At 41.2% G+C, this 24,740-nt stretch overlaps 1 protein-coding gene across 3 annotated transcripts; it reads right to left on the bottom strand.

The window, feature by feature from the left end:
• Nucleotides 1-5,567: 5,567 nt before the first annotated feature.
• On the bottom strand, nucleotides 5,568-23,129 carry LOC139422833 (tricarboxylate transport protein B, mitochondrial). Of its 3 annotated transcripts, XM_071174229.1 has the most exons (10): nucleotides 16,600-16,622; nucleotides 15,768-15,874; nucleotides 10,631-10,738; nucleotides 9,498-9,597; nucleotides 9,263-9,401; nucleotides 9,056-9,140; nucleotides 8,128-8,232; nucleotides 7,891-8,006; nucleotides 7,704-7,777; nucleotides 5,568-7,571 (listed from the first exon to the last, which is right to left on the bottom strand). In XM_071174229.1, the coding sequence occupies exons 5-10, from the start codon at nucleotides 9,392-9,394 to the stop codon at nucleotides 7,457-7,459; spliced, it is 627 nt and encodes a 208-aa protein (XP_071030330.1). In that variant the 5' UTR covers nucleotides 9,395-9,401; nucleotides 9,498-9,597; nucleotides 10,631-10,738; nucleotides 15,768-15,874; nucleotides 16,600-16,622; the 3' UTR covers nucleotides 5,568-7,456. The 3 variants fall into 3 exon arrangements, with proteins under 3 accessions (XP_071030330.1, XP_071030328.1, XP_071030329.1); XM_071174227.1 differs by lacking the exons at nucleotides 15,768-15,874; nucleotides 16,600-16,622 and adding an exon at nucleotides 22,748-23,129; XM_071174228.1 differs by lacking the exon at nucleotides 15,768-15,874 and having other exon boundaries at nucleotides 16,600-16,690.
• Nucleotides 23,130-24,740: the final 1,611 nt, after the last annotated feature.

Genomic DNA, 24,740 nt, shown 5'->3' with positions numbered 1-24,740 from the left:
GAAGAGTTTACAGTTGAACCAGACACCTAGGTATTTGTAGTTGTCCACATATTCTAAGTCAGAACTGTCCAGAGTAGTGATGCTAGACGGGCGGGTGTGTGCAGGCAGCGATGGGTTGAAGAGCATGTATTTAGTTTTGCTTGCATTTAAGAGCAGTTGGAGGCCACGGAAGGAGAGTTGTATGGCATTTAAGCTTGTCTGGACTCTTGTTAACACAGTGTCCAAAGAAGGGTCAGAAGTATACAGAATGGTGTCATCTGGGTAGAGGTGGATCAGAGAATCACCAGCAGCAAGAGCAACATCATTGATGTATACAGAGAAAAGAATCGGCCCGTGAATTGAACCCTGTGGTACCCCAATAGACTGCCAGAGGTCCGGACAACAGGCCTTCCGATTTGACACACTAACCTCTATCTGAGAAGTAGTTGATGAACCAGGCGAGGCAATCATTTAAGAAACCAAGGCTGTTGAGTCTGCTGATAAGAATGCGGTGATTGACCTAGTCGAAAGCCTTGGACAGGTCGATGAAGACGACTGCACAGTATTGTCTTTTATCGATGGCGGCTATGATATAATTTAGGACCTTGAGCGTAGCTGAGGTGCACTCATGACCAGCTCGGAAACCAGATTGCATAGCGGAGAAGGTACGGTGGGATTCGAAATGGTCGGTGATCTGTTTGTTAACTTGGCTTTCAAAGACTTTAGAAAGGCAGGGTAGAATAGATATAGGTCTGTAACAGTTTTGGTCTAGATATTTAAAAAAAAATGTATGACCCTCCTAAACAAAATAATAATGGATTTATTTGGAATTGTGTACTGTATATTAAGCTACATGGCTTTACAGACAGACGGCTGCTGCAAATCAATACGGTCTATTCCACTGTTAAATATGCATACGGTGACCGTCATGACGGTCAAAGTAGTGCTAGACTGTAAAATACATATATGTAGCAAAAGTCAAGGACAGGTGGGTTCAAGGCAATATGATGAAACTTCCACCTAGCGATCAGAGTTCAAAACTGAGCTATTATGTGTGTTGAGTCACTAGGGGCAGGGAGGAGACATCCACCCTAGAGAGCCTGTTATGCTGCATGCAAGTAAAGTGAGCTCTGAAATAATGAGTGTAATACTATCAGATAGGCCTATGTGGAGGCTGTGCTATTGCTGTGTTAATTAATTCATATGGTTATGTTGTTACTTGTGTTTGTTTTCTGTTATTGTTACGTTCCTCTAAAACTGCTAGTGAAATGATTACATAAAAATGCAGGTTGAAATGTACATTGGTCTGTTTAATATATTTTTCTTCCTCCCACAAAGAAACACTTTATTGACAATACATTCTTAGATTAAAAAAAATATTCAGCTAACATTAGCTAGCATTTACATCTGCCAAAAACGTAACGTTACATGCATGGCTACCTGTTGGTAGACTTTTTTTTTGCATAACTGAAATTCCTTTCTGTCATCTCTGCAGACCATGACTAACGTCCGATAATTCAAACGACGTCTTGAGTGGCACCTTTCGAAACCCCCACTTCTTCTTATATGGTAATTTCCAAAAAACCCACTTATCCTTATATGGTTCCTTTCGAAACCCCTACTTTTCCTGAGAGATGTAATTTGTGCAACCCATATGTGTCAGCATAGAAAACCCGAGGGATGCCTGCTCTGAAAGAAGATGGAGCCCTCTCCCCATTTCTACAGTTTATCTTCTTAAAATCTGATTTTAAATATTATCCTAGTCTTAACTCTGCTAACCTTAAATTAAGATTAAGATTTAATAATTGTTTGTCTTTGTGGCTGTGGTAATTAGTGACGACCCTAGCAGACACCAACATCTACAGCGAGCACGTGAGTTCAAGGTCAACATAAAAATGTGTTGGAAATGGTATGTCAACATTGTAAAGGTTTTGACTTCAAACAATTTGAGAACTCAACTGAATGGCAGATCATGTCTGTTCAGAACCAGAAGTTTTAAAATGTAGGAATCACTTAAAAAAAAGATTGTTTGTTGACCATGAATATTTTTCAGTTTGTTGACGATGAGGGATTATTATAAGCTTTTAGCAAAGCTAGTATTTACACACTAGCATTGCTTGGAATTAGCTGGCAAAAAAAACCAGAATAGTTTGCTGAAGCTAGATCCTTGTGCAGCAGAGAATTTGAGAAAACATCTAATGGAATGTATAATTAAACAGATTTTCCAAACGTGGGTCTGTTGTAGACCCATGCTATCAGAACTCAGGATAAGACCCAGGGGCAGGCAAAAGACAGGTCAAAGGCAGGCTGAGGTCTGTAATCCAGGGCAGAGTCAATAAGGTACAGAACAGTAGGCAGGCTCGGGGCGCCTACACTGGGGATAATTGGGAAGATAGGCAGCAGCAGGATGGGGGTGGAGACAAGCACAAAGACAGGTGAAACAGATCAGGGTGTGACACATGCAGTTTCTCAGTGAGGTCAGTTCCTCTCTGCTTACCTTATGTGAAAATATCAATATCAAATCAAATGGCAACCCGGACTATTTGCATTGCATTGCCCCCACCCCCCTCCCCCTGCTGCTACTACTCTGTTATTATCTATGCATAGTCACTTTAATAACTCTACCTACATGTACATATTACCTCAATTACCTCGACACCAGTACCCCGTGTATATAGCCCCGCTATTGTTATTTACTGCTGCTCTTTAATTATTTGTTATTCTTATCTCATACTTTTTTTTGTTGGTATTTAAAACTGCATTGCTGGTTAAGGGCTTATAAGTAAGCATTTTACTGTAAGGTCTACCTACACCTGTTGTATTCGGCACAAAATGTGATTTGATTTGAGTGACTGTCAGTGACTGACATAAGAGATAAATTGCTGATGTACAACCAAACTTAGAATAGTAGAATACAGTAGGTGTAAGTCTAACTCAACAGTAAATTGAGACCTCGACTGAGTAAAAAAAACTTTTAAAAAACATGGTGCAGTTTGAAAGTTTTCAGTTCTACATATTTTGCCATAGAGCGGAGAGAAAATGTTACAATTTCATAAAACATTTCATGCAATTCTACTCATTTTGCAATGGGACAGAGAGAAATAAATTGCAATTTCACAGCAAATTTCCAGCAATTCTACCAATTTTGCCATGGGGTGGAGAATTTTTTTTTGACAGATTAAAGCAAATTTACTTTAATTCTACAGGGGGAGGAGGGTGGCCTGGAGGTCAGGGACCCTGGGTAGGGTCGGTATTCGGACATGATTATTAAAAGTTCAGATAGCTGGTTAGACTAATTTACCAACCTGACAATTGTTATCTGACATGGCTAATTGAGTGACTGTCATCAACCATGTTTCAATCCACAGTTTTCAAGCGAGTAAAGTCTTATCATATAAAAAATTTACACGACAGCTGGAAACGGGAAGTGTCGGTGTAATTTTATAAATGCCGACACATAATTTGTTCGTTCGACATAGTGGGATCTTTTTGTGTCTGTAAAATGTATTCTACTCGAAATGTCAATGGAACGCCTTCATGCCCAAATATTGATATAATAACCATCATATCGAAGTAAATTTAGAGTCACGCTCCCACTATGACTCGGGAAACTATGCAGTTTATTAGGCTACAGATGACATTAGTCAAGATGAACTTCACAGGGTGGTGAAAGTGCAAGGTGATGAGCTTGTTGCTCCTTTCCATTAAATGTCGAGGGTCTAATTCTGGTGATACGATGATCGATGCTTGACTGCCGTTTGACAAATACAAATATTCTCGCTCTTATCCATAATAATCTCATCATGTAGACTATACTAGATATATACACTGCTCAAAAAAATAAAGGGAACACTTAAACAACACAATGTAACTCCAAGTCAATCACACTTCTGTGAAATCAAACTGTCCACTTAGGAAGCAACACTGATTGACAATACATTTCACATGCTGTTGTGCAAATGGAATAGACAACAGGTGGAAATTATTGGCAATTAGCAAGACACCCCCAATAAAGGAGTGGTTCTGCAGGTGGTGACCACAGACCACTTCTCAGTTCCTATGCTTCCTGGCTGATGTTTTGGTCACTTTTGAATGCTGGCGGTGCTTTCACTCTAGTAGTAGCATGAGACGGAGTCTACAACCCACACAAGTGGCTCAGGTAGTGCAGCTTATCCAGGGTGGCACATCAATGCGAGCTGTGGCAAGAAGGTTTGCTGTCTGTCAGCGTAGTGTCCAGAGCATGGAGGCGCTACCAGGAGTCAGGCCGGTACATCAGGAGACGTGGAGGAGGCCGTAGGAGGGCAACAACCCAGCAGCAGGACCGCTACCTCCGCCTTTGTGCAATGAGGAGCAGGAGGAGCACTGCCAGAGCCCTGCAAAATGACCTCCAGCAGGCCACAAATGTGCATGTGTCTGCTCAAACGGTCAGAAACAGACTCCATGAGGGTGGTATGAGGGCCTGATGTCCACAGGTGGGGGTTGTGCTTACAGCCCAACACCGTGCAGGACGTTTGGCATTTGCCAGAAAACACAGAGATTGGCAAATTCGTCACTGGCGCCCTGTGCTCTTCACAGATGAAAGCAGGTTCACACTGAGCACATTTGACAGACATGACAGAGTCTGGAGACGCCGTGGAGAATGTTCTGCTGCCTGCAACATCCTCCAGCATGACCGGTTTGGCGGTGGGTCAGTCATGGTGTGGGGTGGCATTTCTTTGGGGGGCCGCACAGCCCTCCATGTGCTCGCCAGAGGTAGCCTGACTGCCATTAGGTACCGAGATGAGATCCTCAGACCCCTTGCGAGACCATATGCTGGTGCGGTTGGCCCTGGGTTCCTACTAATGCAAGACAATGCTAGACCTCATGTGGCTGGAGTGTGTCAGCAGTTCCTGCAAGAGGAAGGCATTGATGCTATGGACTGGCCCGCCCGTTCTCCAGACCTGAATCCAATTGAGCACATCTGGGACATCATGTCTCGCTCCATCCACCAACGCCACGTTGCACCACAGACTGTCCAGGAGTTGGCGGATGCTTTAGTCCAGGTCTGGGAGGAGATCACTCAGGAGACCATCCACCACCTCATCAGGAGCATGCCCAGGCGTTGTAGGGAGGCCATACACATACACAGATACACACCTCATTTTGACTTGTTTTAAGGACATTACATCAAAGTTGGATCAGCCTGTAGTGTGGTTTTCCACTTTAATTTTGAGTGTCACTCCAAATCCAGACCTCCATGGGTTGATACATTTGATTTCCATTGAAAATTTGTGTGTGATTTTGTTGTCAGCACATTCAACTATGTAAAGAAAAAAGTATTTAATAAGAATATTTAATTCATTCAGATCTAGGATGTGTTATTTTAGTGTTCCCTTTATTTTTATGAGCAGTGTAATATATATAGAGTATACAACAGAAATACTATCTTATTACATTAAATTAAAACTAAATATCTCGTTGTTTTTGTCTATTACTGTTCTGTCGCATTTGTACGTTTTATGTGGATCCCAGGAAGAGTAGCTGCGAGCTGGCACATTCGCTATTTAATGCAACAGTTTTTGTGATAAACCTATCGGTAGAGTTATAAATGCTATGGAAACAAAACGTTTTATTCGGTACACGAAAACTTAAGTGAAAAGGTACATTGTGTGCACTACGTCCAAAATGACCATATTTTATTTATGCAGATTCTAGAATATTCACATGAAAATCTGTCGCCAATTGGATGGAAACATAGCTAGTGACTGACATAATAGAAAAATTGTTGATGCACAAGCAAATTTGGAACTTGCAAATTGACAGCTGGACTGAGTTTATGCTGCTTGTGCCTGGAGCCGCCCTGAAGATAAATCTAGTCATTTTAAATAAAAATCAGTGTCCCCACCCCCTCCACACTACCAAGGAAATTTGTAATCATAAATTGTAAATCAAAGACATTTATACATACTCTATAACTGACAGGGAACATTACGAGACAACATCTCATCACATTGAATTACTCAAGGCTGCATTATGATAGTGTCTGGTGAGCTATACTGTCAACCAGTACCAGTAGATCTAATCATATTTGCCAATAAAAACATCTCAGCAAGGCCTCATTGCACTGTGTTACTGTCTATATTAAATAAAAACAAATCAGTTATTGTATCATATGACAGTAATGAAGAACTGACCCAGATAAGACATTCAACTATAGACATTAGTAACACTAGACATCTTATACCAGATTTCTAAAACAATCATGAGATACACTTGCAGGCACTTCCCCCCCCCCCCCCCCCCCCCAATAAACAATCATTATGTAAATATATTTCTGATGTTTCACATTTGCAATTGCAAAGTTCATCACCCTCACCAGCATCATCTCAATCTTGGTCATTGTTTTTATGGAATTAACTTTAAAAAGTGTTGGTGCATTCTGCAGAATGTCTGAGTATACTGTATGACATGTACATCTCTGTATTTGACTGACACCAAAAACAGGCTATTCACCACTACAGAATTAGTAGAATGAATAGCAATTAAACACAGAGTTCTAATTCTATGGTCACCACAATTATGGTTACTACATATAGGGTGCGTTTGTAAATTCACTGACTGTCTACTCCGATTTCAGAGCACTCTGGTCTGAATGTGCCACAGAACAGAATAACTGACACATTTACGAACGCACCCATAATAGCATTCTACCATAAAGATATCTCTGAATATAACAATCTATAAGGCATTGTGATGTAATAGCACTCAGGTATGTTAAGCAGATAAAACATTTCAGACCTGCATTAAACCTGGACAATAAGACTCATATGACCCGTGAACAAACAGACATGTCTGTTATACTGCTATTAGGGGAAAACGATGGTCTCTACCAGACCCATTTCACCGGGTAATACCATTTCCTGTTAAATGTTAAATGCCCTTGGAGTTAAAAGCCTCTGAGATCCTCCTCTGTCATTTCAAGTGTTTTCTGTTGATCTACATCACATTATTTGGGGTTTTATAAGTATCATTTCATTTTTGATTAAGTCAAGTATGTTAACGTATAACATAAGATGATAACAATAGCCATTAGTGAACTGAAGCACTGTCCGTCTACTACACTTCTCTGGAATGACAGTGTTCCCATATTTCAGTCACATAGGCCCAATCCCTCACCCTACCCCCTGTGACCTTGCTAAATCCCCCCCTAAATCCCCCTACAGTAGGTATAACCAATATGATAGTAGTGTCCCTGATAGGATCCTATAGCACCCTAGGTGAAGTGCACTCAACCATCAAAGTAAACAAGGGTAGGGGACAGAGAACAACTTTCTGGAATGAAATACAGAGAGTCGTGTCAGATCTGTGAGGAGGTTGCTAGTCATGGTAAACCTAAGGAAAGGGCAAAGGGATTGGGTTTGGAATCAGGCCATAGTTATGATGTCAACAGGCCTTCCCGGCCGTTCCCTGCTCCGCAGGTCGTCACAGAAATGTGGTCTTAGTCCGTCTTCCAGACTTTGTTGAGGACTTTCACCACCTCCTCATAGATGATGAAGACGATAGCTACGTCCATACACACCCTACCCAGCCTGGGGACTGTACCCTTATAGAACCTGGGGAGAAAGGGAGGAAATAATGAAGGAAGGAAGGAGGCGAAGGGCAGAGTCAATACCATTATCAGTCTGATAAAAATAGATGAAAATGAGACAGGAGGTCACAAAGTTAGTGTGTACAGAGATACTTACGCTTTAGGTCCCTCATGCTTCATGATCTTGACGGCACAGTCCAGGGTACTTTTGTACTTGTGAGCCTCCAGACCCTGTTAGAGGAGAGACTGACGCGGTTCACTTAACAATATGATGCAATACATGTATAGAGAAATATCTACAATTCACTGCATGTGACCAGGTCATTAATCATGGAAGTGTCTACCTGCATCCTGGTTTTGATGACATCAAGAGGAGTGTTTCCAAACACACTGACAGCTCCAGCGAAGGCTCCGAATGCTCCCGTGACCAGAGGGTTAATGGCCTTGTTAGGGTCATCACCTAGGAAACGGACACGGAGAGACAGAGCAGTAAGACTCTCTGGATACACACACACACAGGTAAACAACACACACATACACACAGGAGACAAGGATTCAAACTAAGTCGGTCACACACACACCTTTGTACCAGTTCCTTAGAGAGGTCATAACGTAGAAGCGGATGGCCTGGTTGGATCCCTGTTTCAGTACCGTAGCTGTCAGACCCTGGTACGTCCCCCTCAGGCCTGGAAGAGATATTGACAGCACAACACCATAACACATCAACACACAGCCAATAACCATCCCACAATCTTCCGTCCAATTACCATAAAATAACCATCCAACGGCCATTTCAGTTATGGTGAGACCAGAACAAATAACTGTCCAGCAGATGGCAGTAACTACTCCCTCTTCCGTTCACTAGTCTCTTTCAACCAGTGGAGAATGACTCCCCTTGAAGCCACGGAAGTTCAAGGCCAAACTCAGTACCACAGATAGAACAATGAGTCATATTTCACCTGATGTATAAGTGTGAAGCATCCGCTTGGTGTTTCCACTCATTACCAAATATGGTGATGAGAGGAAGGCCAGTGGCCGGCAGTGGGAGAAGACATAGCGAGATGGATTTTGGCTGACATAAAATGTTTCCTCAATGAGAAAATTAGCATTATCTCAATACAGTTTTTCGTTCCCTAAACCAGAATCTGTTACGAAAAGACTGGACAAAGTTGTGTAGATTTTACCATTTGCCAAAGGAAAAAAATGCAGTTGTTTAGAAAGAGTGCAAGGGCTAATTGAGTTACTGCACATGCACATCAGAGTAGACGTTCCTTGATGGAAATATGCAAATACATGCTAGAACGCGCCAATAGGATCTCGCTAGCTCGTTCTTGGCTCTGCACCCCTCCTTGCTTGCTCTGCCCACTATGACTAATTTGTTCCCATTGGAAACGACAGGCTGTGGTGTATCTTGGATTAGTTATAAAAATTGGTGGTACTGCAGGCATTGTTAGCAGAAAACAGGATCCCCCTATTAGGTGAATGGAAAAATGTCAATCATCCTGTTACCTTCGGTTCTGATGATCTCCCCGACTCCATGGAAAAATCCCCGGTACTTTGGGTTGGCTGATGACTGGTCATGGATGAACTTTACCTGAAATGACACAAGTGGACGACACGGATTCAAATTATATGCAGATCTTTATTGATATCGACACCAACACACATGCAAATAACGGTTTTAAGATTTCCTAAAACATTTTAAGACACACATACCTTGACCGTCTCCATGGGGCAGACCACCACCACAGCCTCAGCCATTCCTGCCCCCAGACCACAGAAAAGACCCCGGGTACTGTCCAGCTTCCCATTCTCATCACGCATCTTATTACTGAGGAACTCAAACATACCAAACCTGATAGAGAGAGCGGTTGTCAGGGACATAGAAAAGATATACAGAGACAAATAAACAGTGTGTGGTGTAGTGTGGTTGTATGTCTGTGTGTAGTACCTGACAGCTGCTTTGGGTATGGAGCCATAGAGCAGTGAGCTGAGCCCTCTGTACAGACCCCTCACCCCATGACCATCTACCGTCTGCTTCACACAGTCAACTACAGGGAGGGAAAGAAAAAGGGACAGAGAGAATCAGGCTGAGAAATGACAAACATACACAGTCAACTGCAGATATTTCAACTCGGCTTAAGGTATTTTGTGCATAGTGTTTTGTGCACGTTACATGTGGAACATTCAATAGTATCACCAAAAAGTAATGCATGGATATAGAAAAGTGTTAGTGACAGTCCTGGTGCTTGCATCTATGTAGGTTGGCATTTGTTGTCATGACTCATGTCCTGGAGGCAGCTCTGCAGAGTGGTCACTACCTGGCACAGCCACAAAGTCAGCAGCTCTGATGTTATCCCGAGTGGCACAGAGGTCTAAGACAATATATCTCAGTGCTAGACGCGTCACTACAGAACCTGGTTCGATTCCAGGCTGAGTCCGCATAGGGCGACGCACAATTGGATCAGCTTCGTCCGGGTTAGGGGTTGACCGGGGTAGTCATTGTAAATAAGAATTTGTTCTTAACTGACTTGCCTAACTAAATAAAAGGTTCAATAAAATACATTTTAAAAAAATGGTTTTGCCACACTGCTAACCTAACTTTAAATTAAGACAGAACTTTAGTCTTCATAAATGTTTACAATTTAAACAATTTTGACTTTGAAGCCGGCCCATCTAGCAGAGGTCGATGAGTTTTACCCTGAAGGCAGAACTGATGACAAACATCAACTTGCAGCTTCTACAGTTAACAGTTCATGAGTATGAACTCAGAACTGACTGACAAACATGTTGCTCAGGAGCGACTCCAACCAAAGTCCACTGACTCTAAACACACAGATAACACAGCTAGGCACACACACACACACCCCTCAGGAAAGTGTAGACCCATTTAGTACAGATCCCTGGTTCAAGGCTTTTCATTAATCTGCCATGTAAGGTCTACTGCAAACAGCTATCTCTGTTTCAATGTGTGCCAATGATGGACTGTTACTGCTATTACTGGTAACAATATAGGAAATCATGTAAAAGTAACAAAATAATTCCCTTTCCTGTTTGGGAGAAACTGTTGGAACAGATACCCACCAATGCCTTTATATCTGGGAGGGTTGGCCTTCTCATCCAGCTGCAGCTGAGTCTTCACATACTCTGTAGGGAATGTAATACAGATCTCTATTCCTCCAGCAATACCACCTAGAGAGAGCGAGAGACAGAGAAAGTGTTAAAGTTGGGCTGATCACTATACCCCCTGGACAATCTGAAACAGTCACAAGTTCTCAGTTAAAGGTACAGTGCCTCCCAAAAAGTATTCATATCCTTTGACTTATTCCACATTTTGTGTTACAGCCTGAATTCAAAATTGATTAAATAAAATAAAAGTCTCACCCATCTACAAACACTCCATAATGACAAAGTGAAAACATGTTTTTAGACATTTTTGCAAATGTTTTGAAAATGAAATACAGAAATATTTAATTTACATAAGTATTCACACCCCCAAGTCAATACTTTGTAGAAGCACCTTTGGCAGCGATTACAGCGGTTTTCCTGGGTAAGTCTCGAAGAGCTTTCCACACCTGGATTGTGCAACATTTGCCCATTATTCTTTTCAAAATTCTACAAGCTCTGTCAAACTGGTTGTTGATCATTGCAAGACAACAATTTTCAGGTCTTGCCATAGTTTTACTTAAATCTACTTGAAAATCTAACTAGACCACTCAGGAACATTCACTATCTTCTTGGTAAGAAAATCCAGTGTAGATTTGGCCTTGTGTTTTAGGTTATTGTCCTGCTGAAAAGGTGAAGTCAACTCAGTGTCCGGTGGAAAGCAGACTGAACCAGCTTTTCCTCTAGGATTATGCCTGGGCTTTGCTCCATTCAGTTTATTTTTTATCCTGAAAAACTCCTCCGTCCTTAACGATTACAAGCATACCCAGATCACGATGCAGCCACCACTATGCTTGAAAATATTGAGAGTAGTATTCAGTAATTTGTTGTATTGGATTTAACGCTTTGTATTCAGGGTAAACGTGAATTGCTTTGCCTCATTTACAGTTTTACTTCAGTGCCTTGTTGCAAACAGGATACATGTTTTTGAATATTTTTTATTCTGTACAGGCTTCACCTCTTTTCACTCTGTCAATTAGGTTAGTATTGTAGAGTAAGTATCATGTTGTTGAACCATCCTCAGTTCTCTCCTATCACAGCCATTAAACTCTAACTATTTTAAAGTCACCATTGGCCTCATAGTGAAATCCCTGAGCAGTTTTCCTTCCTCTCCGGCAACTGAGTCAGGAAGAACGCCTGTATCTTTGTAGTGACTGGGTGTATTGATACACCATCCAAAGTGTAATTAATAACTTCACCATACTAAAAAGGGTATTCAATGTTTTTTTTTTAGGTACCCTTCTTTGCAAGGCATTGCAAAACTTCCTTGGTCTTTGTGGTTGAATCTGTGTTTGAAATCCCCTGCTCGACTGAGGGACCTTACAGATAGATAATTATATGTGTGGGGTACAGAGATGAGGTAGTCAATCAAAAATCATGTTAAACACCATTATTGCGCACAGAGTGAGTCCATGCAACTTATTATGTAACTTGTTAAGACATCCCCCCCCCCCACGAACTTAAGGCTTGACACAACAAAGGGGTTGAATACTTATTGACTCTAGACATTCCAGCTTTACATTATTCTACTTCGACATTATTGGGTATTGTGTGTAGGGCAGACACAAACAAATCTATATTTAATCTATTTTAAATTCAGGCTGTAACAACAAAACATGGAAAAAGTCAAGGGGTGTGAATACTTTCTGAAGGCACTGTAGATGGGTCTTCTCTGCTAGCTGAATGATGTCATCCTTTTATGTATAGCATGTGTTATTACCGCATTCACAAATAAAATATGTAATAATATTATAAAGAATCAAAGTGTTTCAATAACTTAACAATTCAAAAATATCAACGGTGTAGGACTTTTCTCTGTAACTGTAGTTTTATTGGTAACCTCATAGTTCCACCTTAACAGCAGTAGCTCCACACATCTGCAGTTGAACAGCAAACAGAAAGAAGGTCTCTGATTGGTTCAACTGGGATTCTGCCCACAGGATACTCCTCTCTGTGCTGTTCCTGATCAGTGGAGGTGTGACTAGTCGTCTCTAGTTACCACAGCCACAGTCATATACCTGCCTATTTCTACAATGCATCTTCTTTAAATGTAATTTTAAACCTAACAATAACCTTAACCACACTGCTAACCTTATGTCGAAGCCTAACCTTAAATTAAGACCAAAAATCTTACGATAAATCCAATTTTGACTTTGTGGCTGTGGTAACCGGTGTTTTCCACTGGAACAGAGAAAGTAGTACACACATTGGGTGCGTTCCTCTGCCTGGGCATTAGTGACGCATGCCAGATCTTACAATGCCGGATAGGTATTTTACATATCAGCTAACCACATCATGATGTATGTTATAGCAATCTGGCGCCCGCGGCACAGGCAATGATGTGGCACACAACCAGCAACAGAGCTTCATCAACCTCAGGAGGCTGAAGAAATTCGTCTTTGCCCCCGAGCCACAGCCTGTTCCCCCGCTATCATCTAGAAGGCGGAGACAGTACAAATGCATCAAAGCTGGGACCGAGAGACAGCTCCTATCTCCAGGCCATCAGACTGTTAAATAGTCACTACTAGCCAGCTTCCACCCAGTACACTGACCTGAACTTTAGTCACTGTTACTAGCCAGCTACCACCCAGTACTCTACCCTGCACCTTAGAGATGCCTGCTCTGTGTATATAGTCCTTGAACTGCATTCTAGTCAAGGCTTATCCTGTATAACTACTGCTGTAAACAACTTTTCTATTCATATACTGTCTATACAAACCATCATATACATAATACAGTTGAAGTTTACAAGCCAAATACATTTAAACTCAGTTTCACAATTCCTGACATTTAATCCTAGTAAAAATTCCCAGTCTTAGGTCAGTTAGGATCACCACTTTATTTTAAGAATGTGAAATGTCAGAGTAATAGTGGAGTGATTTATTTCAGCTTTTATTTATTTCATCACATTCCCAGTGGGTCAGAAGTTTACATACACTCAATTAGTATTTGGTAGCATTGCCTTTAAATTGTTTAACTTGGGTCAAACGTTTTGGGTAGGCTTCCCACAATAAGTTGGGTGAATTTTGGCCCATTCCTCCTGACAGAGCTGGTGTAACTGAGTCAGGTTTGTAGGCTTCTTTGCTCACACACGCTTTTTCTGTTCTGCCCACAAATTTTCTATAGGTTTGAGGTCAGGGCTTTGTGATGGCCACTCCAATACCTTGACTTAGTTGTCTTTTAGCCATTTTTCCACAACTTTGGAAGTATGCTTGGGGTCATTGTCCATTTGTGACCAAGCTTTAACTTCCTGACTGATGTCTTGAGATGTTACTTCAATATATCCACATAATTTTCCTTCCTCATGACGGCATCTATTTTGCGAAATGCACCAGTCCCTCTTGCAGCAAAGCACCCCCACAACATGATGCTGCCACCCCCGTGCTTCACGTTTGGGATGGTGTTCTTCGGCTTGCAAGCCTCCCCCTTTTTCCTCCAAACATAACGATGATCATTATGGCCAAACAGTTCTATTTTTGTTTTATCATCCCAGAGGACATTTCTCCAAAAAGTACGATCTTTGTCCCCATATGCAGTTGGAGCAGTGGCTTCTTCCTTGCTGAGCGGCCTTTCAGGTTATGTCGATATAGGACTCGTTTTACTGTGGATATAGATACTTTTGTACCGGTTTCCTCCAGCATCTTCACAAGGTCCTTTGCTGTTGTTCTGGGATTGATTTGCACTTTTCGCACCAAAGTACGTTCATCTCAAGGAGACAGAACGCGTCTCCTTCCTGAGCGGTATTACAGCTGCGTGGTGTTTATACTTGGGTACTATTGTTTGTACAGATGAACGTGGTACCTTCTGGCATTTGGAAATTGCTCCCAAGGATGAACCAGACTTGTGGAGGTCTACAATTTTTTCTCTGAGGTCTTGGCTGATTTCTATTGATTTTCCCCATGATGTCAAGCAAAGAGGCACTGAGTTTGAAGGTAGGCCTTGAAATACAGCAACAGGTACACCTTCAATTGACTCAAATGATGTCAATTAGCCTATCAGAAGCTTCTTAAGCCATGACATTTTCTGGAAAATTACCAAGCTGTTTAAAGTCAACTTAGTGAATGTAAACTTCTGACCCACTGGAATTGTGATACAGTGAATTATAAGTGAAATAATATGTCTAAACAATTGTTGGAAAAATTACTGGTGTCATGCACAAAGTTGATGTCCTAAACGACTTGCCAAAACTGTAGTTTAACAATGAATTTGTGGAGTGGTTGAAAAACAAGTGACTCCAACCTAAGTGTATGTAAACTTCCGACTTCAACTGTACATGTATATATTTTTATTCCGGACTCTGACATTGCTCTTTCTAATAATTTGACATTTCTTTATTCTTTTTGGGGGGGGGGGTTGCTTATATCGTCAGGCATTTTCTTTTAAATAGCCTAGTTGTTAGAGCGTTGGGCCAGTAACCGAAAGGTTGCTGAATCGAATCCCCAAACTGACAAGATAGAAATCTGTTGTTCTGCCCCTGAAGAAGGCGGTTATCCCAAGGTTCCCCAGTAGGCCCTCATTGTAAATAAGAATTTGTTATTAACTGTCTTGCCTAGTTAAATAAAAGGTTAAATGTATTACATTTATTAAACCTTTATTTAACTAGGAAAGTCAGTTAAGAACAAATTCTTATTTACAATGACGGCTTACCCTGGCCAAACCCGGACGATGCTGAGCCAATTGTGCGCCGTCCTATGGGACTCCCAATCACGGCCAGATGTGATACAGCCTGGATTCGAACCAGGGACTGTAGTGATGCCTTAGACCACTGCGCCACTCGGCAGCCCAGTGGCACTGCACTGTTGGGCTAGGAACATAAGCATTTCGCTACACCTGCGATAAAATCTGCTAAATATGTGTACGCGACCAATAGAATTTGATTTGATGCATGCAACGTCTTAGCAGGGGACTGCGAGCTAGAGCTACACACACACTCAGTGACACAGAGTCATCACAGACATATAGAGTTTGTTGCCGGTAGCAACCTAAAAGTTATTTGATAATTTAGCATTCTCAACCACTGATCTCTAACCAGTTGTAACTAGGCTAAAACACTCACCATGGAAAAAATCTGTTCGATTTGGAGTTGGGAAAGCTGACCCTAAACCTGTGTGTGTTTGGGAAACGTCCTGGTTGAACCTCAACTGCAACCCAATGCTGCGGCTTCTGAAAGAGACATTTGTTGAGGCTCTGAACTCCAAGCATGCATTTCACCTGAACACACAGACATGCTGGTCTGTCAGTCCCACACAGGAATGGACATGCAACAATCTCCACAAACGCTCACGCAAATGATCTTGTTATTACACAGTAGGCTCTAAATTCTGCCCAGTGCCCAGCGCCTTCCGTCATAAAGTTAGATATTTATAATTAGACATGTCTAACGGTTTCCTCATAACAGGACAGGAGAAAGACAACCAGTTTGTCAGGTCTGACTACTGAGATTGCAATCGTCTCTGGGCTAATAGACAGCTTTTCTGACTGGTCTCTGGTGGGAGGGAAACATTCAAGCACACACACACTTATTTTCTTGCAAAGGAAAGTGTGCAAGCAAAACACGCTGAAATAAGTGATCGTGCAACAATGATACTTCAATATGAGTTGACTTTTTAACTGACCTACTTCAACTCTCTATGTTGAGAAAGAAAGGCTCAGATTTAAAGATGAGGAGCAAGCCAAAATACTGCATAGCCAGATATAACGTAATCTGTGTAGATGAGGGTGTTGAAGACCATAGTTTATGCTCAACAACATTACCAATTAATTGATTTACATTTTACTGGGTCTCAGAGTACTTGCATTCTATGGGGGTAATCTAGTACAAAAATTGCACTAAAAAGTGAACAGTGAAGAAAGAAAATAAAAAATAAAAAATGAAAGGACAACCCTACCTTCTGCATGCGTCCCCTGGCCCTGGTCTGAGCTGGTCAGGTGAAAGGATGTTGTAATCCAGCTGCACGTGTGCATGTGTGTGTGTGTGTGCTCTCTGAACTGCAGAAGTGTGTGGATTTATGCTGTGTCATCATGGTTCATGGATTCAGTAACACAGCACTGCACCGCAGGCCCCAGCCCCCTGCCAAGCACTCACATTATTGGGTGAATCTCACTGTATTCCTTTCATCTCCTTTCCATTTCGGTTTGACTGTGAAAGCACTATCATATTGCTCTCATCTATTCTGTGAGTTAAAATGAGTGGGCCCCTATAACTCCCGTATCACTCCAGGTGAAAGCATAGTAGTTGACTAACACCGATAGACATAAAAAAATAAAAAATAAATAGTCCTGAAAAATGTGCCAGAGATCTGAGAGACAGACAAATTATTTCAAATCACCTAAAGTAGATAGTGATATTTCCAGTCAATCAGTGATATTTCCAGTCAATCAGTGATATTTCCAGTCAATCAGTGATATTTCCAGTCAATCAGGGCATTGGAATGGGTCTGTGTTCACTTGTTCTGAAATAGCTTCTGTAGTTAGAAACATAAGCATTCCGGAAACATTATTTTGTTGAAATATAATTTGATCTCTGAGAAATTAAGTTCCTTGATTGCACCCAAATTGGACATATTTAAAAGATTTACAGATGAAGTCAGAAGATTACCTTAGCCAAATACATTTAAACTCAGTTTTTGACAATTCCTAGCATTTTATCCTAGTAAAAATTCCCTGTCTTAGGTCAGTGAGGTTCATCACTTTATTTTAAGAATGTGAAATGTCAGAATAATTGTAGAGAGAATTATTTACTTCAGCTTTTACTTTCATCACAGTCACAGTGGGTCAGAAGTTTACATACACTCAATTAGTATTTGGTAGCGTTGACTTTTAATTGTTTAACTTGGGTCAAACGTTTTGGGTAGGCTTCCACAAGTTTCCCACAATAAGTTGGGTGAATTTTGGCCCATTCCTCCTGACAGAGCTGGTGTAACTGAGTCAGATTTGTGGGCCTCCTTGCTCGCACACGCCTTTTCAGTTCTGCCCACAAATGTTCTATAGGATTGAAGTCAGGGCTTTGTGATGGCCACTCCAATACCTTCACTTTGTTGTCCTTAAGCCATTTTGCCACAACTTTGGAAGTATGCTTGGGGTCATTGTCCATTTGGAAGACCCATTTGTGACCAAGCTTTAACTTCCTGACTGATGTCTTCAGATGTTGCTTCAATTTATCTAAATAATTTCCCTTCCTTATGAAGCCATCTATTTTGTGAAGTGCACCAGTCCCTCCTGCAGCAAAGCACCCCCACAACATGATGCTGCCACCCCCGTGCTTCACAGTTCGGATGGTCTTCTTCAGCTTGCAAGCCTCCCCCTTTTTCCTCCAAACATAACGATGATCATTATGGCCAAACAGTTCTATTTTTGTTTCATCAGACCAGAGGACATTTCTCCAAAAAGTACGATCTTTGTCCACATGTGCAGTTACAAACCGTAAACGGGTTTTTTTATGGCGGTTTTGGATCAGTGGCTTCTTCTTGCTTAGCGGCCTTTCAGGTTATGTCGATACAGTACTCCTTTTACTGTGGATATAGATACTTCTGTGGTGTTTATATTTGCGTACCATTGTTTGTACAGATGAAATTGGTACCTTCAGGCATTTGGAAATTGCTCCCAAGGATGTACCAGACTTGTGGAGGTCTACAATTTATTCTCTGAGGTCTTGGCTGATTTATTTTGATTTTCCCATGATGTCAAGCAAAGAGGCACTGAGTTTGAAGGTAGGCCTTGAAATACATCCACAGGTACATCTCCAATTGACTCAAATGATGACAATTAGCCTATCAGAAGCTTCTAAAGCCATGACATCATTTTATGGAATTTTCCAAGCTGTTTAAAAAGGCACAGTCAACTTAGTGTATGTAAACTTCTGACCCACTGGAACTGTAATACAGTGAATTATAAGTGAAATAATCTGTCTGTAAACAATTGTTGGAAAAATGACTTGTGTCATGCACAAAGTAGGATGTCCTTACCGACTTACCAAAACCATAGTTTGTTAACGAGAAATTTGTGGAGTGGTTGAAAAACGAGTTTTAATGACTCCAACCTAAGTGTATGTTAACTTCAACTGTATATAATTTTCAAGAATTATAGTACCTAACATCCAATTTGGACCAAATGTTTTGCTAACAATGAGTAAGACATGAGGAGTCCAAAGAAGTGGTCAAAAGCCCTACACCCCAAGCCAATCCCACCCCAACAATGAGTATATAGTATCATTACTTATCTTTGACAAGTAGTATGGAGCTGCGGTTTGGAGTATTGTTTCTTTATCCTATGTACTGTATTCTCAGCAACAACAACAAAAAATATGTTTTATTCATGTTTAGAGAAATTAGCCATTGAAGTTGTTGGGTTTATGTCCCAAATTACATATTGGTTTTCTTACAGGGTAAGTCTCTGAACCAGCTATGACAGCAACCCATTGTTTGGTTTTGTTTACCTGGCCACTGCTTCAAATGCTAACTTTAAATAATTTGTGGCACAAATCCAATGCAAGTCAATGGTACCTATGTTAGCATTTTTGCGCTTTATATCCAAATCATCTATAAGTTACACAATACATTTTTAGATAAGTTAGGTAGATTTGGACATGAAGCATCAACAACATAAATTATTTCACAATAATCTGAGATGGTGGGTGTCAAAATGTATATTTTTGGTGCTTTTTGAGGTTGAACAACACTCTTGCAAAAAGCAAGATACAGAAGCAATATAGGCAGTTAGGCACAAATGTATGCCCTCAGCTATCACCCATGTATGCCCTCAGCTATCACCCATGAATGCTCTTAGTTATTATGTAAAAGAGACAAAACAAGCAGTAGAACTGCATTCAAGGGTTCCTTGATTTTTTTTATCTGTTGCATGTGCTGCAATGTTTCCATCCAAGGACCTTCCTCCTCAGGCTGCATAAGAATACATAAGTATTTTGCTGCACCTGCAATTACACCTGCAAAATTATGTGTACAACCAATAAACTTTGACTTGATTTACATGTAAACTTAGATAAGCCTTACTATGACTACAAATATCTACACAGCCATGCAACACAAGGCAATAGCCAGGTTCAGCGTATACAGTCATGGCCAAAGGTTGAGGATGACACAAATATTAATTTCCAAAGTTTGCTGCTTCAGTGTCTTTAGATATTGTTGTCAGATGTTACTATGGAATACTGAAGTATAATTACAAGGATTTCATAAGTGTTTTAGGCTTTTATTGACAATTACATGAAGTTGATGCAAAGAGTCAATATTTGCAGTGTTGACCCTTCTTTTTCAAGACCTCTGCAATCCGCCCTGGCATGCTGTCAATTAACTTCTGGGCCACATTCTTACTGATGGCAGCCCATTCTTGCATAATCGATGCTTGGAGTTTGTCAGAATTTGTGGGTTTTTGTTTGTCCACCCGCCTCTTGAGGATTGACCACAAATTCTCAATGGGATTAAGGTCTGGGGAGTTTCCTGGCCATGGACCCAAAATATCGATGTTTTGTTTCCCAAACACTTAGTTATCACTTTTTCCTTATGACAAGGTGTTCCATCATGGTGGAAAAGGCATTGTTCATCACCAAACTGTTCCTGAATGGTTGGGAGACGTTGCTCTCGGAGGATGTGTTGGTACCATTCTTTATTCATGGCTGTGTTCGTAGGCAAAATTGTGAGTGAGCCCACTCCCTTGGCTGAGAAGCAACCCACACACATGAATGGGCTCAGGATACTTTACTGTTGGCATGACACAGGACTGATGGTAGCGCTCACCTTGTCTTCCCCGGACAAGCTTTTTTCCGGATGCCCCAAACAATCGGAAAAGGGATTCATCAGAGAAAATGACTTTACCCCAGTTCTCAGCAGTCCAATCCCTGTACTTTTTTGCAGAATATCAGTCTGTCCCTGATGTTTTTCCTGGAGAGAAGTGGCTTCTTTGCTGCTCTTCTTGACACCAAGCCATCATCCAAAAGTCTTCACCTCACTGTGAGTGCAGATGCACTCACACCTGCCTGCTGCAATTCCTGAGCAAGCTATATACTGGTGGTGCCCCGATCCTGCAGCTGAATCAACTTTAGGAGACGGTCCTGGCGCTTGCTGAATTTTTTTGGGTGCCCTGAAGCCTTCTTCACAACAATTGAACCGCTCTCCTTGAAGTTCTTGATGATCCGATAAATGGTTGGTTTAGGTGCAATCTTACTGCGAGCAATGTCCGTGCCTGTGAAGCCCTTTTTGTGCAAAGCAATGATGACGGCACGTGCTTCCTTGCAGGTAACCATGGATGACAGAGGAAGAACAATGATTCTAAGCACCACCCTCCTTTTGAAGCTTCCAGTCTGTTATTCGAAATCGATCGGCATGACAGAGTGATCTCCAGCCTTGTCCTCGTCAACACTCACACCTGTGTTAACAAGAGAATCACTGACATGATGTCAGCTGGTCCTTTTGTGGCAGGGCTGAAATGCAGTGGAAATGTTTTTTTGTGATTCAGTTCATTTGCATGGCAAAGAGGGATTTTGCAATTAATTGCTGATCACTCTTCATAACATTCTGGAGTATATGCAAATTGCCATCATACAAACTGAGGCAGCAGACGTCGAAAATTAATATTTGTGTCATTCTTGTGTCCCACCCACCCACCACCCGCCAACCCTTCTTTTACGCTACTGCTACTCTGTTCATCATATATGCATAGTCACTTTAACCATATCTACATGTACATACTACCTCAATCAGCCTGACTAACTGGTGTCTGTATGTAGCCTCGCTACATTTATAGTATCGCTACTGTATATAGCCTGTCTTTTTACTGTTGTTTTATTTCTTTACGTACCTATTGTTCACCTAATACCTTTTTTGTACTATTGGTTAGAGCCTGTAAGTAAGCATTTCACTCTAAGGTTGTATTCAGTGTATTCGGCGCACGTGACAAATAAACTTTGATTTGATGTGATTCTCAAAACTTTTGGCCACAACTGTACTCCGAGAAAGGGATAGAACAGCCAACCATTATCTGTGATGGCACCAAGTGTTCTATAAAATCCAAACAAACTCTTTCCTAGATTGGAACTTTGTAAATGTTTTGTGTCTGAAAGCAAGTTTGCCAGATTCTGTAACTTTAGTGTTACGGCACACTCCACTCAGCCCCCATTCCTGTGAGAGGAAAGCCTGCCTAACTTCCATTCATAAGCCATGTTAACCAAGCTCTGCTGGACTGAGGAGAGGGGGATTCAGTAGGATCATGGGGTCAGTAATTATCAGAGAAAAAGGACCACCACATGCATCTAATTAACTTTATACACCCTGGAACTTTCAGCCAGAGCATGTCCTTGATTAGAACAGACACACCACTCGCTCACACACACACACACACACATTGAAGTAAAGGCTCAAAGGGCAAATTGATAGTAGTAGTTCAACAGATGGAGACAGAACCATAGTCAAAGTGAGTAGGATTTTGCTGAACACTTCGAGGTTACTACAGTTTAAAGACAACCCAGGCTTAGACATGGTGGACTCTTATTTTAGGTTTAATTTCCAAACAATTCAATACGGTCTTGTATTCCTTAAGTCTCATATGCGTTCAATAATTATCATATTGCAGCACCCTGTCAAGAACAGCACATGATGTGGGTTGCTATATTGTAATCAAAGTCTGACTCTCGAAGATGCCGTCATGAACTGACGCTAAAGGTGGTTAGCGTCTATGAATGGGCTACTTACTCCCTAGCAACTGAATGACATGTAGTTCATGACTAAATTAAGAAAAAAATGACTGAATGGATTAGTACTCTCAAATAACTCACTACACTAACAAAGCTCACCTCATCACTCCCATAGCAAGCACTATAGGCAGGCAATCGTGTTTAAATATAGTGCAATTACAATATAACACTCGACAAAAGTAAAAAGAAACCCATGTAGAATACCCTGCATTGTCACTGTGACAATTACTTGCAGTGTTAGAGTGTAGCAAGGCGCTGGAATGAACACTGTATGAAAATGTGATACAAAGTCAGCAGCTTACACAAGGAAAGATGAATGACTTCATCCTTACCTGCTAGAATGGCTTTGCCCGGGTGGGTGAGTTTGGCTTTCCCTGCTGGCGCGGCTGCGGCCAAACAGCGGGGTCTGTGGAAGGGACTCACAAATGTGGGATTCCCGGACATATTGGCAACAATCGCGCCCCAAAAAACAAGCTAGAACTTGTTCTATTCTACGACGACACTCGTTCTCTCTCCCGATCGTCAGCCTCCGTGCACTCTACTGCCCTGTGCACGAATTGCTGTGCGATCTTTTACAAAGGCGGTGTTGATCATTGGACTTGGCACAGTACAAAAGATAATGTTGAATCTGCACTTTTGACAGGCGAAGTTTCCTCACTCCTCCATTGCCAGTAGGCTAGTGTATCGGCCCATCGTGGTCAGTGTTTTTAGGGCGGGGCGCGGTGTTTTCACCCTCATAAAAGCGCCATATTTTTCACAAACGCAAATCCGATTTAAGGTAGAACGGGACTTGGTTTTATATTCAGACATTCAACAGACATTCAACAGACATTCAACAGACATTCAACAGACATTCGCCAAAAGCCGAAAGCCATTTAAAAATGTACAAATCTATAACTAATTCACCGTTTGTCACAGAATCGTCAAACTAGATATGATTTATTCTATAAATGTCTAGCATACTTTTACAACCTTTGTTTTGAGTAGAAATTCCAGTTTTGACTTGATAGAAATACATAAAATATATAAATGGCATTTAAAGCAGTATAAATCAATAACTAATTCACTGCTTGTCACAGAATCGTCAAACTATGTATAATGTATTCTATAAATGTCTAGCATACTTTTACAACTTTTGTTTTGAGTAAAAAAATCCAGTTTTGATTTGATAAGAGGGCATGTAGTCCGTCTAAAGGGCGTGTGGTCAAAGTTCTAACCAGTCTGTTATACCCTATTAGAAGCGGCCTGGCATAAACTTCTGCATCTTCAGTCATATTAAAATAGATAACTGGAATAAACTACGGGATGAAGGGGTCAGGCCTGACTAACAAAGACAGGTGGATGGACCAAGAGGATCAACATGGACATTCCACAGGGCCACAGAAGGTACAGAAGGTCACAGTGGAGATAAGGAAAACTAAGATTGAACCATAACATACACTACCGTGCAAAAGTTTGGGGCCAATTAGAAATGTCCTTGTTTTTGAAAGAAAATACTATTTTTTGTCCATTAAAATAACATCAAATTGATCAGAAATACATTGTAGATATTGTTAATGTTGTAAATGACTATTGTAGCCGGAAACGGCTAATGGAATATCAACATAGATGTACAGAGGCCCATTATCAGCAACCATCACTCCTGTGTTCCAATGGCACGTTGTGTTAGCTAATCCAAGTTTATCATTTTAAAAGGCTAATTGATCATTAGAAAACCCTTTTGTAATTATGTTAGCACCGCTGAAAATTGTTGTTCTGATTAAAGAAGAAATAAAACTGGCCTTTAGACTAGTTGAGTATCTGAAACATCAGTATTTATGGGTTCGATTACAGGCTCAAAATGGCCAGAAATTAATTAAGGACTTACTTATGAAACTCGCCAGTCTTTTCTGGTTCTGAGAAATGAAGGCTATTTCACGTGTGAAATTGCCAAGAAACTGAAGATCTCGTGCAACTCCCTTCGTGTACTACTCCCTTCACAGAACAGCGCAAACTGGCCCTAACCAGAATAGAAAGAGGAGTGGGAGGCCCCGGTGCACAACTGAGCAAGAGAACAAGTACATTAGAGTGTCTGGTTTGAGAAACAGACACCTCACAAGTTCTCCCAACCACACTGTAAAAATAGCTCCCAATGCTGCCTCTCCAAATATCCTGCTGTAAACCTTATCAGGGTGGCCACTGGCCTAAAGTGCAGGTGTAAATGACAACAGCAATTGTGTTTTTCACCACTGTGGCCCTCACACAAATTATACTTTTGACCCTAACACAGCCATTGGGCCCTTTGTAAGCATTACATTCCCCATTTCCTATCCCAGTGAGCACAAT

This window comes from Oncorhynchus clarkii, chromosome 12, assembly GCF_045791955.1.
Source record: "Oncorhynchus clarkii lewisi isolate Uvic-CL-2024 chromosome 12, UVic_Ocla_1.0, whole genome shotgun sequence".
Taxonomy (NCBI): Eukaryota; Metazoa; Chordata; class Actinopteri; order Salmoniformes; family Salmonidae; genus Oncorhynchus; species Oncorhynchus clarkii.
The sequence above is the reverse complement of the archived record's forward strand: the minus strand, read 5'-3'. Positions and strand labels throughout refer to the sequence as shown.